The following is a 15,238-nucleotide window of genomic DNA, read 5'->3' on the forward strand; positions in this document are numbered from 1 at the left end:
CTTGTATAATTATCTATTTAATCCAGGTTTTAACATTTATTTGTATAGAGGTGAGCAAAATAGGCTCTTATAATTCTTTTATTTTAATTGGTATCTGTATTTTCTTCTATCGTTTTTATTTTATTTTGTTTCATTTCTTTTTCTTTCCTTAATTGGTTGGGTAAATTTTCGTTAGTTTATTTAAAGAACTAGCTCTCTTAGTTTCTTAAGTAGATTTTGTTTATTCCACATTTTCCCCTAGTTTATTAATTTCCACTTTTATCTTCATTTTCCTCTTTTTGCTTTTATAGTATTTTTTTTCTTCTTTTACATTTTCAGTTGGACATTTCCACCTACAAAGAAGCAGAGACAAAAAACATGACTTTAAAAGTTTACTTGTGCCAAAGTGAAAACAGCTGCCAGGAAGACTCAGACCCCAGTAACCTTGGATATGAGCTTATTTCTGCCTTTGTCACAAGTTTATGTTTTTAAAAGCAAAAAGACACCACAAGGAGTGGGCTGATATAAAGTTGTTTGTCAGGAATTTTCGTTGGTTTACAGAGATGACATTGATTAGTGATTGGCTATACACTGTATGGGCTATGGTGTCCTGTGTGTGGCATTGTTAGGCTAATTTATAGCCACTCATGGGCTAGCTAGCAGTTTCAAGACAGGATTCCTTAGCCCAAGGAGGGAAGTGGTATGTGATTGCTGTCTCATTCCCACGCGCCTCTGGGGACTGACCATTTAGAGGAGGTCTACATTCCTCAGATAAAAGCTTCTTTTCTTTCTCAGATGCTAAATTAGTTATTATTTACATTTAAATTTTTCACATGCCATGTGGCCTCTTTGTGCACTGCTTTCATTATTAATTTCTAGTTTTAATGTAGCATGATAAGCAAATCTTTTCTCTGCTATTTTAACTTTTTTTTAAGTCCTGATGTTGTCTTTATGGCTTAAAATGTGTTCAGTGTTAGGAATAAAAATTCGTGGCTGCTCAGGAGGTTACAGGGAGTTGCAGCCCCGTGTCTCTCCTATACAGTGAGCGTGAGCTGGCTCCAGCTATCTGCTATCTGCTGAGCCCCTCTGCTCACCCTCTTCTGTGGTCCTCATAACCACACCCCACCATCCAGTGGGAAAGGCTGATGAGGGAGAGGAGATGTTGGCGGGGAGAAAACAGAGAGAGAAAGAGGGACGAAGGGGAGAGAAAGGAAAACAGATGGAGAGGGAGGGAAAGAGAGAGGCAAACATTGGGTAAGATGAGGTTGAGAATCAGGGTTCTGGGTGATCCTCCCACATGGTTGGCCCTCTGTCCTCAGTAGGAAAACATAACCCCCGTTTTACCCTTTTCACTGGAAATCCCAATTCCTTAAACAACCCAAGTGGCCCAAGCCTCTTCCTTTGTGTCTTCTGCCCTGCCTTGCCTATGGAGGCCCCTGCAGCATGCGCATCACTCCCACCTCATCACACAGCCTCTCACAATTTGGGAGACTCTTTCATTTGCCACCTTTTGGAATCACTGTCCTAGATGTTTCTCTACAATGGACTTGGCTTTGCTGTGTGAATCATTCTGATCATTCTTATTTGAGATACGTGAGTTTAGTGATTTTGTCTTTATTGAAATGACAGATGTTTGTCATATTTTACAGTATGGGCCCTGTGTACATTTTAAAATACGTTTCATTAAATAGTCTTTTCTTTCTTTTGTATGTTCATCTGAGTTAGCCTTCTGATACTTGAAAGGTATGTGCCTTGTTTTAGTTGGCCCCTTTTATTTATAAAATGTCCTTATCCCTCTGTTTCTTTAGAATATTCGTTCATTAGCTACCATTAGCAATTATGAAATTAGCATATTCCTCATCTTCCTCTTCCCCTCTCTTCTTTATCACCAGTTTTAGTCATTTTTTTCTCTTATATATGCTTTTACCTTTCTTAGTTGCTCTGTTAAATCTTCATGTCTTTTGATTTCCAGCAATTACTTATGAGAGAATCTGTATTATTCCACAGCTCCCACCTCTTCTTCTCTTCCCTCACCCAAATTTGGTTTATTGTATGATTTCTACATTGTCAGAACATGAAATATTTACCCTTTTTTCCTACCACCTATGTATTAGTTTGTTCTTGCATTGCTATAAAGAAATACCTGACACCGGATAATTTATAAAGAAAAGAGATTTAATTGGCTCACAGTTCTGCAGACTGTATAGGAAGCATTGATGTGGGCATCTGCTCAGCTTCTGGGGAAGCCTCAGGAAACTTACAATCATAGCAGAAAGCTAACGGGGAACACACACATTACATAGGGAACACACACATTACATAGCCGGAGTAAGAGCAAGAGAGGGGGGAGGTGCCACATACTTTTAAAAGACCAGATCTCATGAGAACTCAATCACTATCATGAGGACAGTACCAAGTGGCAGGGATTGGGGGTGACACTAAACCATTTATGAGAAATCTGCCACCATCATCCAATCACCTCCCACCTCCTCACTGCCAATGCTGAAGGCCCAACTTTCAATACTGGGGAATGCAATTTGCCATGAGATTTGGTGTGGGCACAGATCCAAACCATATCAACCTGCTTCCCCACATTAGTCTTACTTCTGGTTCAGTTCTTGCTTGGCTTTTATTTGGCATAGTGTTCCTCTTTGGTTGTCTGAAGTTTGCACTCTAGTAGATTTTGTAGGAAGATTCATGGAATAAGCTTCCTCTAAGTTCCCACATATTCAAAACTGTTGCGGCCATTATATTGGAATGACAGTGTGCTGACTCTGGACTCCTTGGACACATGTTCTTTTCCTGGGGAATCTGGTTATCTTTCCATTCTGTTCTCTCCTGTAACCGTGGTTCTCCAACTGTGGCCCAGCAGCATCATGACCACCTGAGACTGGCTTAGAATACAGACTCTCAGGCCCACTGCAGACCTGCTGAATCAGAAATTCAGCTGGTGGCCCCAACACTCTGTGTCTGAAGAAGCCTCCCTGAAATTCTCCATTCTGTCTTTCTTATTTGTGGTTATTCCAAGGTCAGCCTTCTTTTCCCCCCTCAACGATTAATATTTTTCTGTGATTGTCAAGAGAATTCTTTTCTTTTCTTTTCTTTTCTTTTCTTTTCTTTTCTTTTTGAGACACTGTCTCACTCTGTTGCCCAGGCTGGAGTACAGTGGTACGATCTTGGCTCACTGCAACCTCCTGGGTCCAAGCGATTCTCATGCCTCAGCCTCCCAAGTAGCTAGGATTACAGGCATACACCACCACGCCTGACTGATTTTTGTATTTTTAGAAGAGATGGCAATTCACTATGTTGGCCAGGCTGGGCTAGAACTCCTGACCTCAAGTGATCCACACACCTCGGCCTCCCAAAGTGCTAGGATCACAGTTGTGAGCCACCGCGCCCAGCGGTAATTATTTCTTTATTTGTAACTCCAGGAGCTTTGCCAGGACGTGTCTAAGTGCTGGCCACTCTGGGTCACCTTTCTTCAGCACATGGTGTACCTTTTAATGTGTCCTTTGTTTCAGGAAAGATTTCTTGAATTAGATCTTTACATTGTTTCTATTCCAATATGTCAGCTTTCTTTTTGGGAGACTGACATACATCTATTAGTTCTCTTTTGTCTTTTCAAATCTTTTTTGTTTTTCCTTTTTCATCTAGCCCGCTCTCCTTATATTTTCCTCCGCATGCCTTCTTTTGTGTTCCACACTTTCCATTCTCCATTATACTCTGAAATGTTGACTTTGTTTCCTTCATTTCTGCTCTCTGGTCTTGCATCTCAGAAGATAATGATTCCTCAAGTTGTTCAATCCTGTTCTTGTGTACAGTGTTTTTCTGATAAATCATCTTAATCTACTATGAGTATTTGGAATTTCCCCTCTTGACTCTTGTAGTATCTTGTATGTGCCGAATGGTATTTTCTCCCTTTATCCTTCCCTCCCTTCTTCTTTCCTGCCTTCCTTCCTTTCTTCCTTTCTTTTTTTTTTTTTCTTCCAGCATTACTCATAATTTAAAGAGTTGCATTTTTTCTGAACTAACTGCAGGTGGAGTGTGTGTGTCTGTGTGTGTGTTGCGTACACACATGTATGTGTGTTGATATTCACAGCCACTGAGCCCTTTGGCAACTGAGTTCTCACTTTAGGACGTTTTCTATTTTCTTCCTTCAGTATGGTTCCTGCTCATGCATGCTTGATATTTGCCACTTTTAGCAGTTTTTGCATCCATTTTGTATTCTGAACATGCTAGCTACCTCTTAGTTTCACTAAACAAAAAGAGAAAGGGTTTTTATTTTTATTCACTGTTTTCTTTTTTATTTTTGGATTAACTCCTAGAAGGTTAAGTAGAAGGCTAACTATATTTCACATCAGGACTTGCTCTATTATAATAATTTTAAGCATCTGCAACTTTGATACATATTCATTGGTTTCTTTTGTTGCTTTATGAAGTAAGGAGTTGGTATTTGTATTAGGCCATTCTCCAATTGCTATAAAGAAATACTTCGAACTAGGTAATTTGTAAAGAAAAGAAGCTTAATTGGCTCATGGTTCTGCAGGCTTTACAGGAAGCATGGTGCCGACGTTTGCTCAGCTTCTGGGGAGGCTTCAGGAAGTTTACAATCAGTAGAAGGCTACAGGGTATCAGGCACATCACACAGTGAAAGCAGGAATGAGAGAGAGAGCATGAGATGCCACACACTTTTAAACAGCCAGATCTCTAGAGAAGTCACTCACTGTTGCAAGGACAGTACCAAAAGATGGTTCTAAACCATTCATAAGAAATCCACTCCCGTCATCCAGTCACCTCCCACCAAGCACTACCTCCAACTTGGGGTATTACAATTCGACACATGAGATTAGGGAGAGGTGTACACCCAAACTATATCGGTGTTACATCTTCTATCAGGGGTTAAGTCTAAAGTCAACTTGAGGCTAGGCATGGTGGTTCATGCCTGTAATCCCAGCACTTTGGGAGGCTGAGGTGGATCACCTAAGGTCAGGAGTTCGAGACCAGCTTGGCCAACATGGTGAAATCCTGTCTCTACTAAAAATACAAAATAATAATAATAATAATCAACTAGGCGTGGTGGTGGACACCTGTAATCTGAGCTACTTGGGAAGGTGAGGCAGGAGAATTGCTTGAACCTGGGAGGCAGAGGTCGCAATGAGCTGAGATCATGCCACTGCACTCCACCCTGGGCGACAGAGTGAAACTCCATCTCAAAAAAAGTCAACTTGAAAGTAAGGTATGCCTGGCCAGGCGTGGTGGCTCATGCCTGTAATCCCAGCGCTTTGGGAGGCCAAGGTGGGTGGATCACGAAGTCAGGAGATCAAGACCATCCTGGCTAACACAGTGAAACCCCGTCTCTACTAAAAATACAAAAACAAAATTAGCCAGGCATGGTGGAAGGCACCTGTAGTCCTAGCTACTCGGGAGGCTGAGGCAGGAGAATGGCATGAACCCAGGAGGCGGAGCTTGCAGTGAGCTGAGATCACGCCACTGCACTTTAGCCTGGGTGACAGAGCGAGACTCTGTCTCAAAAAAAAAAAAAGAAAAGAAAGATGTATGCCTAAGATTTGGTCACAAAGATTTCCAATGCCAAATTCCTCTGAGTCCATGGAGTGCATTCTTAACTATTACATAAACTGCCTTTTCTAATTTGTGGTCGTGAAATCTGCCTTTTGACATGAAACAACACATAGCACACTCTTAGTTAAGTTCTGGTTCCTGTGAATGGGATGACCTGCATGGGTGTCTATTTCACTTTCTACTTGTCATAAAATTCACGTGCAAAGTTATTTTGGACACAGTTATGAGAAGCAGTATTGTAAGAAAATTGGAATAAAATTATGAATGGTGTCTCAACATTTGAGATATAGCTTCCAAGATGAAAATACAATTTGGGAAAGTGTACCTGTTTCTTCTACATGTTAATCTGAGTTGTGCTTAAAGTAGGATACCCTTCTCTGGCCTCTGCTTATCATAGTATATTCCCAAATCCTCCTGCATGCTACCATGTTCACTATTCTTCCCTGGAGATAGACTTTTACTCTTTAAAATCATTCCCTTTTTTCTTCTTATTATGCTGCTAGTAGATCCACATATTATTCCATATAATTTGGATGCAGCAAGTGAAGAGAGAAATGACTATCTTAATTCCTAAGAAAGCATTACATATTCTAGGCCTAGAGCACATTGTTTAACCTTTCAAGCTTCAGCATTCCATTCTGTAAACTTGACTGGCCCTTTGGTAAACATATATTGTGTATGTCCTAAGTGTTCTGTGATGAGGTTTGGGGACAAGAAAGACAGAGAATGTAGTGAGTCTGAGAGGGAAGCCCGGCCCACGTTCCGTGGTCAGATGCCAGGTGAAGCCAGTGATTCTGCCTGGGTCATTCAAAGAGGCTCATGGTAGGTGCAAGTTGGCCAGATGGAGGCACAAAGAAGGATGTTGTAAACTGAGAGAAGACCATGCATAGGGCCATATTTGTGATGGAGACTGGCCATATGAGCAGTGGAGGCTGGTTCTGTGTGGCTGATGAGTCAGGTGTGGGCCTGGTGGAGTCAAGGATGAGTGATTGGGACCAGCTCAGCTGAAGGGGAAAGGCTCAGCTACAAATTTGCTCCTGTGACACCTTAGGAATCACTTAACATTTTGCAAGCTGGGGAATGACATGATCAAATGTACAGTTTAAGAATATTGTATAGGGAGTTGAGGTTAGAGAATCACTAATGTCTTTCCAGTTCAGTGGAATTGTATCAGTAGTCTATTGCTATGTTAACAAGCCACCCTAAACTTAGTGCCTTAAAACACAATCCTGTATTCGGCTCCCAGTTCTGCTGGGAGTTCTTCAGGTCTGAGCTGGTCTTACAGGGGTTCACTCACAGATATGCAGCCAGGTACCAATCAGCCAGGTGGCTCTTCTCCTGGAGGTGACCGACCCTCGGCTGGGGCCATGGGGGGACTCAGTCATGTGTCTCTCATCCTTCAGCAGACTAGGCCAGGCTATTCACATGGCAATGACATGGTCCCAGTGACAATGAGAGGTCCCAAGACAAGAAAGAGAGGGCAAGCCCCAATGTGCAAGCACTTTGAAAATCCATTGGCCACATGATTAGCACTGATTTGAGGGGTGAAGCTATAGGCTTCACCACTTAATGAGAGGAACCACAGAGTCATATTACAGTTATATTGTAAGTGTGTGAAAACGGGTAAGGGTTTGGGGCCATTTTTGTCATCCACCATCATAGTTATTTGATACATTCCCATTTGGCTGTTTAAGTATTATTTGTCTAGCTGTGGGATAACCAATATCTATTTTCATCCTTATGAATTTTCCTACTGCACAGGATTGGAAACATAATTCTCAAGGCCCAGGGGAAAATGAAAATGCAGGACCCCTTGCTGGAAATAATTATGAAGAATTTCAAGATAGAAGAGCATTAAATCACTCACATAGCTCCATTGCTTGTGGGGCTCTGTGCAACTGTATGGGTCACATGCCCATGAAATGATCCTGCTGCTACAAGAGATAAGAAAGATCACCTTTCCTGTATCAGTTCCCCTATTAGTCACCCCATTATGACCATTCTACACATGTTAACTGTTATGCCTGTTATTAAAAATTCATCAAATGTCTATTCTTTCTTATTTTTCCAGAAGGAGTCTATATGCTCAAGACTGTTATTTATAATGAGTTTCATGGAACCAAAGTGGAGCTTGGGCCTTATTATGTGGAGATTGGCCGTGAGGCCGTGTCTGTGTTCATGAACTCCAGCAGTGTCCATGAGGATGAAGTGCTTGTCTTTACTGACTCCCAAGTGAATCAGAAAAGTAAGACCTATATTTGGAGTCTGAGCAAGCACCCCTCAGTTATAAATGAAGCAGGGCGTCTCTGCTTTACTTACATTGTTCAAGTTATAGCAGTTCTAAATTCGATACAACATCCTTCATTCATTCTTCCCTAATTCAGAAAATATGTCTTGCAGAATACTGTGTTCTAGGGGAACACGAAGATAAAGTCATACAAAGTCTTCATCTTAAGGAATCTATTACCTTAGTGAAAACATTAAGATATGCATAGGAGCAGGATGAGACAGGATATTAAAAATGCTTAGGAAGGAACATGGCTAAGGGGCTGGGAGATTTTAGGAGACAGGAACTTTATCTAACTGTGGGGACAGGGCATATCTGAAGTGGGAGCTGGCAGGCACGATGAGCCTTGCAGCACGGGCTGGAGGGACATTTTGGTCAGACAGCATGGCCTTGAGCTAAACACAGAACTGAGAAAGAATCCAGTGCTCGCTGAGTGTGCCAGGTGCACACTGATGCATTGATGAAAGACAAAATATCCATTCCACCTTATCCACTGCTAATACCTCACGCGTGTCACGCCACTTTATCCGCACAGCTACCTGTAAGGAAGGTATTCCCTTCATGTCAGTTTTGTAGAGGGAGGGACCAGAAGCTCAGAGACCAGTGGGGGTGGAAATGGGGAACTCCAGCCAATTACTGTAGAGAAGAGTCCCTACACTTTACAACAGAGCAAATGGGGAGCCAGCTAGTGGCACTCCCGAAGTGCAGCCTACGTGGATGGGATGATGGGGTCACATTTCCCAGAAACAGGAGAAAGGGAGATCCAATGGAGGGATGAGTCCCAGTGAACTCATCCATGTAAGAATTCTCTCCAGCTGTTCCACACAGTGGCTGTACCTGTTTACAATCAGACTAGTGAGAAACTCTCCATCCAAGAAGTTATGACATACATATGGAAGGACTTTTTTAACCTGTTTGCATACCCTAACTAGCCAGCCGGTCATTCATATTGACTTGTCTTATCTAACCCTGAATAAATAAGCAGCACGTCTAGCCAGTGCAAGAGCACAATTCTTGTTTCTCCAGTGGTTCCCTACCAGGATTTAGAATAGGAAGGTCCAAGTTTGCATCCAGCCCTACAGATTCATAATAGGGTATTCTTGGGCAAATCTGTAAACTGTATCTTTTTCTTTAGCACTTTTGATTATCAACTCAGAATTAATTTTCAGACATAGTTATTGAGACCATGTGATATTTATTTATCACATGATATCTATTTTTAGTCATATGATATTTATTTTTCAAAAACTCTGATGCATTGATGGACAGAATATTCATTCCACTTTATCTCTGTTATAAACAAGTATTTTCTCTTTATAAAGAGAAGAACAGTAGTAATAATAAATAACCCTCCTTTCTCCTTTTTTTTTTTTTTTTTTTTTGAGACAGAGTCTTGCTCTGTCACCCAGGCTGGAGTGCAGTGGCATGATCTCGGCTCACTGCAAGTTCCACCTCCCAGGTTCACACCATTCTCCTCCCTCAGCCTCCCAAGTAGCTGGGACTACAGGTGCCCGCCACCACGCCTGGCTAATTTTTTGTATTTTTAGTGGAGACGGGGTTTCACCATGTTAGCCAGGATGGTTTCGACCTCCTGACCTCCTGATCTGACCGCCTTGGCCTCCCAAAGTGCTGGGATTACAGGCGTGAGCCACCATGCCCGGCCAAATAACCCTCCTTTCTTAATATCCTTTTATGATAAATGAGTTGCTCTAAATCTTCCTAGACATCACAGTACTCTTTCAGAATCTGATTCAGTGTTTGGTATCCACCTCCATATGTATGCACATACATATGTACATGCATGTGTGGTATGTATGTAGGGGGTATGTGTGGTATGTGTGTACATGTGGTGTGTATGTGTATGGTGCATATGCTGTGTATGGTGTGTATATGGTATGTATGTGTGTATATGCTATTTGTGTGATATGTGTATGGTGTGTGTACATGTATATATACATATATGCACAATCTTACATCTTATAGGACTTAAATGCATGAGGCTGATCTTTAGACCTCTATTTAAGAACTCCTGTGAAGACTACTTAGTGTACACATTGAGAAATACTTTAAAAACAAGGCCATCGATCAAAGTAATTGACATATTTCAAAGGAATTAACATATTTAATACCATGTAGGGAGCTCTCAAATAGAGAAAAGATACAAAGAAAATTTTAATGACAGAAATTCTGTGATTAAGTTTATGTTTCCCAGGTATGTCTGATTTCAGAGCACACGCTTAGAATTTTGAAATTTATTGAGATTCAAAGAGGGAAAGTTAAAAATGAAAAATACTGACTGTGTGTTGCATGATAAAAGTGAATTAATTTTAAGACTTTTTCTCTTATCTCCTTTTTTTTTTTTCTCATTTTAGGCACTGTTGTTATACATCATTTTCCATCTATTCCTTCATATAACGTGTCCTTTATTTCTCAGACTCAAGTGGGTGACAGCCAGGCTTGGCACAGCGTGACTGTCTGGTATAGGATGCAGTGTATGTCTTTGTTTTAATTCCAGATTTAACAAAAACCTCCCTCGCTTAACAAAAACCTCCCTCGCGCGGTCAACTGGGATTAGGAAAACCATAGGCAGCACCAGGTTTTGTTATCAGCTCTGCCCGAGAGCCCCATTTGTCCTTGGACAGGTTCTTTGTTCACCTGCTGTTTGTTCTGGGACTTTTCTGAAACCACAGGCATTAAGGCTCCCATCTGAAGGAATGGGAAGGTGGGTTATCAGGACTATTATCTGCCAGCTCCATGTGCCACACCCTTTCTAGCTGACTCCCAAAAGGACTTGGCCCTGTGGCCTTAGGAGGTCCTCTTGTGCAAGCACTTTGGGGCCTTTGAACCAGGGCCAGCACTGCCTACCGTGTGCCCATAGCTGCATCCTTGCCTCCAACCTGCATGCGTATCAGAGCTTCCTCACCATCACTCAAGCCCATGACCAAGTGGGAAAGTAGAGGTACTAGTTTCTCTGGAGATTCCAGCCCTCTTATGTTGACATAGCTACGCCTTCCTTTCTTTTGCCACAGCCATCTCTGTCTACACAAATGGAACTGTGTTTGCCACAGACACAGACATTACATTTACAGCTGTTACCAAGGAAACAATACCCCTGGAATTTGAGTGGTATTTTGGAGAGGATCCACCAGTGAGGACAACTTCAAGAAGCATTAAACAAAGACTCAGCATCCCCCAATGGTCAGTAAAAGTAGCAGTCCTGCTGAGTAGCTGTTTGTACTGCAGCCTATACTCAGTCTGAAGATCACCATGCCACTACTGAAGGCATCTTATGGCTGTTACATTTGTATTACAATGGGCGACTAGGTCCTTCTGTGAAGCAAACTCAACGTAAGATTTAGGGGAAGATTTAGTTCATTTCTCTTCAGCTTGAACTAAGGGAAACAGTGTAGGGCTTTGAAGCAGACAGTCCTAGGTTCAAATTCTATCTCAGCCACCCATATGACCTAAGAAATTCTTCATCTAAGAAAGGGCAATGATGCTTACCCCTACTGCTTTGAGAAATGAATTAAATAATGAAGAGGGGGTAGTCAAAAATATCAACCCCCTTCTCCTCAATAAGATGAAAATCACTGGATACTTTGGTAGTTCTTACAAATTAAATGCTGCTTCCCCCTCCCCTGCCTTCCTCTTGAAGTATGGCAGACGGTTCCTCTAGATCTGACCCTGTTCTTGTCTTGCCATCTGCCTTCCCTGCCCTCCTTTCCCCATCCTGCAGGTATCGTGTGATGGTTAAGGCTTCCAACAGGATCAGCAGTGTGGTCTCTGAGCCCCACGTCATCAGGGTGCAGAAGAAAATTGTGGCCAATCGGCTCATGTCCCCCTCCTCAGCTCTGGTAAATGCCAGTGTGGCCTTTGAGTGCCGGATCAACTTCGGCACCGATGTTGCCTACCTGTGGGACTTTGGGGATGGCACCGTCAGCCTGGGGAGCAGCTCCAGCAGCCACGTCTACAGTAGGTGAGCCACTGCAAGGCAGCAGAGTGCTCTCTACAGACAGCGCGGGAATCAGTCTTAAGGCATCAGCCGTTGGGTTCCACATAGAGACCTGCCTGTCAGTCAGCATAGGTGACAGATGATTACACAGAGACAGATAAGACCTGTCCATGCCTCTCAAGGAGCTCCTAGTCCAGGGGAAAGACAAAGAGGAAAGAGATGCTTTCAGCACAGGGGCTGTGGCTGCAAAGGAGGCCTATGATGTGGTGGAGATGGCTCACTGAAAGTGATACCTTGAGTAGGAGCTTGACAAAGGGAAATGGGAAAGAGGATCCCAAACAGAGACAAGGGCCTGGGCAAAGGTGCTAGGTGAGGTGCCAACAGGAGATGTTTGGAGTGACTGGCAAGACATATATAGATGGGTGAGATGAGCATAGGCTGGCAGATTGTGAAGGGCCTTGATGTCATATGGAAGAGCATGAACTCTGTCCTTTAACTCTGCATTTACTGAGTGCCCGCTATGTGCCTGGAACAAAGCATCACGGAGCTATGATAAGGTGCAGACTGGCTGGATCACTCATTCCCACCCGAGCCTCTAGGGTGAGTGAGTTCTAGGACCCAAGTGGGTCGAATCCTTTCAGTGGGGAGACATGCATGGCCAAGGCTGAGCCTCAGGCTGGCATCAAAATTTTATGCTGCTATAGGGAAGTATCAAAGTGTGCAGAAGTATCTAGAAAATTAGGTTCATGTAGGCAGTGGCATCAGGGAAAGATTGTAAACTTCCTCCAATGCAGGATTTCCACGAGAACCCACACTGCAGCCTCTCCACGCTTTGGTGGGGACTGAATGGCCCCATCACTAACTATGGATTCAGGACTTTTTCATCAGAAATAGAGTTTCACATGAGGAAAGCATTGAGTAGCAGTGGCTTGTAGACTGGTGCATCCTCAGTGGAGCACATGGTGGCCTAGGTACCTTGCGATGTACTCGGTAGCTCCAGGAGCCCTTTTGTGCCCTGTGGAAGTGACATGGTTTATTCGGTGCTTCCACTGTCATCTCTAGAGTGTGCCCTGGGCTCTCTGACAACCTGAGACAACCATCCAGTCTTCATTTTTATCAGTAGGCCCTACCTTTCTTGCTGGAGCTCCAGGATGGCAAGTGATATTTTGGTCCTTGCAAACTCAAATTTGCGGTCTTCTGATGGGAATATTTTTCTGTTTCAAATTCAGAAGTCTTAAGTAATTATCCATGTTGCAACGTTTGCAGAATAACCATGTATTTCCTTAGTAAAGCACCACCTGCTGGGTCAGGAACTACCCAGCTCTCACCTCCAACTGTCCTGAATCCCTCCACAGCTATGACCCGCTCCCCTTCCCCGGAGACAGGCTATGGATCTATCCTGTCCTTCCTGAGTTTGTAGGACTCTAAGAAGTTGGTCAAGAAACCAGATCCATGGAGCAGAAATAGAACAGGAAGACCATCCCCAGAAACCCCCTAGTTGTGGTTTGGGGTACCCATCACACAGGGAAAATATATAGATCTGCTCTGTTGTCAAGAGGGGGCCAGGTCACGGCTGTGGGGACGGTTGCCCAAAGAAGGAAGCAACACACTCCTCACCTGGATGAATATAGCATGTGACATCAGTCTGGGTTTGGTCCTTGGCCTGGCCCAGGCAAGTTGGGGAACCAGTCTGTTGGTTAGTTGATGAAAGACCTCTGTGGAAATCAGTCTTGTGACCTTTGCCTCTTCTGTTCTTATTCATTGGGATGACTTGCTGTCAAATACTATAATTCTGCAGATAGGGGTGGGTATGAAGAGAATGAAAGCCTGACGTTCATCAATATAAATCTGTTAATTTCCGTGCTTTCCATCCTCCTAGGGAAGGAGAATTTACAGTGGAGGTACTTGCCTTCAATAACGTCAGTGCCTCCACCCTAAGAAAGCAACTTTTCATCGTGTGTGAGCCCTGCCAGCCACCCTTGGTTAAGAACATGGGGCCTGAGAAAGTTCAGGTAGGCTCGGAGTCTGGGAAATCCTCCAGCAGCCTTTTTTCAGCCTCCCTCTAAGTTGGGACCACTGTTTGGAGTGGTGAGAGTCTGGTGAATGAAGCAAGGCTTTGTCCAGTTTATCCTGCTGCAATTTGCACAAAGGAGTGCCTATAAGGGCTTCAGAGTGGGTGACCTGGACCCTCGGGGGAGGGAGGGCTACCCCAGTCTGGACAGGAAGAGACGGTGTCATTTCTGGGGTCTGGCGTGTGAATAAGTTCTTTATTCGCCTGCATTACTCTGACATTCAGCGCAGCTCAATTTAAGGAGCTCTTTTCTTTTCTCTTTTCTTTTCTTTTCTTTTCTTTTCTTTTCTTTTCTTTTCTTTTCTTTTCTTTTCTTTTCTTTTCTTTTCTTTCTTTCTTTCTTTCTTTCTTTCTTTCTTTCTTTCTTTCTTTCTTTCTTTCTTTCTTTCTTTCTTTTTTGGGACTGTGCTAAGAACTGTAGCATTTTCAGGAGAATGAAACATTTGAATATATATAACACCAAAATGAAAGGACATGATCGGTTATCTGTTGAACACCTATTCTGGGTTAGAAAAAATAGGGTTGCTTTTTTTTTTTCTTTAATTCCTTTGAGGCCTGTGATTTAGAGCAGATTTTCCTTTTCAGGGCAACAAATGACACACGGTAATTAAAATGCGTGACTGAGCTGCATTTGCTAAAATGCTTTCTATGGCATCTGACCCCAAGAGGTCAGCCCCCAGAGGGTGCTGGTGGAGATCAGCATGCAGAGACCAAGTGCCCAGGGCATTCTGGAGAGGGTCCTGGCCCTCACACAGGCAAGACCCCTGCCCACCTTTAGACCAGTGAGCACCTACACTGTTGAGGAGGTCTGCGTGCTAGCGGAACGTGTTCTCTGGGTGTGAGAGATGGACCCAAACAGCAAACGGACTAAAGCAAAAGGCACAGCAGGAAAAAAGCACAGACTCCAGGCAGGAGAGCTCTGGCTCCTGTCCTGACTCTGCTGTTAGGAAACGGGACAGAGTGGTTTTCTTGAGTTTTTCATCTGTAAAACATTTTTATTTTTATTTTCTTATCTGTAAAACACAGAAAACAATATTGATAATTTCGTTTTTTCTTTTTTTTTTTTTGGTGGAAAGCGGGGGAACTCTGTTGCCCAGGTTGGAATGCAGTGGCATGATCTCGGCTCACTATAACCTCTGCCTCCTGGCTTCAAGTGATTCTTCTGCCTCAGCCTCCCAAGTAGTTGGGATTACAGGTGTGCACCACCATGCCTAGCTAATTTTTATATTTTAAATAAAGACAGGGTTTGCCATATTGGCCAGGCTGGTCTCAAACTCCTGGCCTCAAGTGACCCACCTGCCTTGGCCTCCCAAAGTTCTGGGATTACAGACCTGAAGGACCCTACCCAGTCATTTTTTATTTTATATGT

General features: G+C 43.2%; 1 protein-coding gene across 1 annotated transcript in view; it reads left to right on the forward strand.

The window, feature by feature from the left end:
- PKD1L1 (polycystin 1 like 1, transient receptor potential channel interacting) overlaps positions 1 to 15,238 on the forward strand; it is a 189,582-nt gene that overhangs the window by 30,720 nt on the left and 143,624 nt on the right. The window contains 6 exon segments of the mRNA XM_077998175.1: positions 291 to 457; positions 7,631 to 7,804; positions 10,219 to 10,338; positions 10,876 to 11,044; positions 11,583 to 11,822; positions 13,678 to 13,810. Coding sequence (XP_077854301.1) covers positions 291 to 457; positions 7,631 to 7,804; positions 10,219 to 10,338; positions 10,876 to 11,044; positions 11,583 to 11,822; positions 13,678 to 13,810 — 1,003 coding nt within the window.

Source organism: Macaca mulatta, chromosome 3 (assembly GCF_049350105.2).
Source record: "Macaca mulatta isolate MMU2019108-1 chromosome 3, T2T-MMU8v2.0, whole genome shotgun sequence".
NCBI lineage: Eukaryota > Metazoa > Chordata > Mammalia > Primates > Cercopithecidae > Macaca > Macaca mulatta.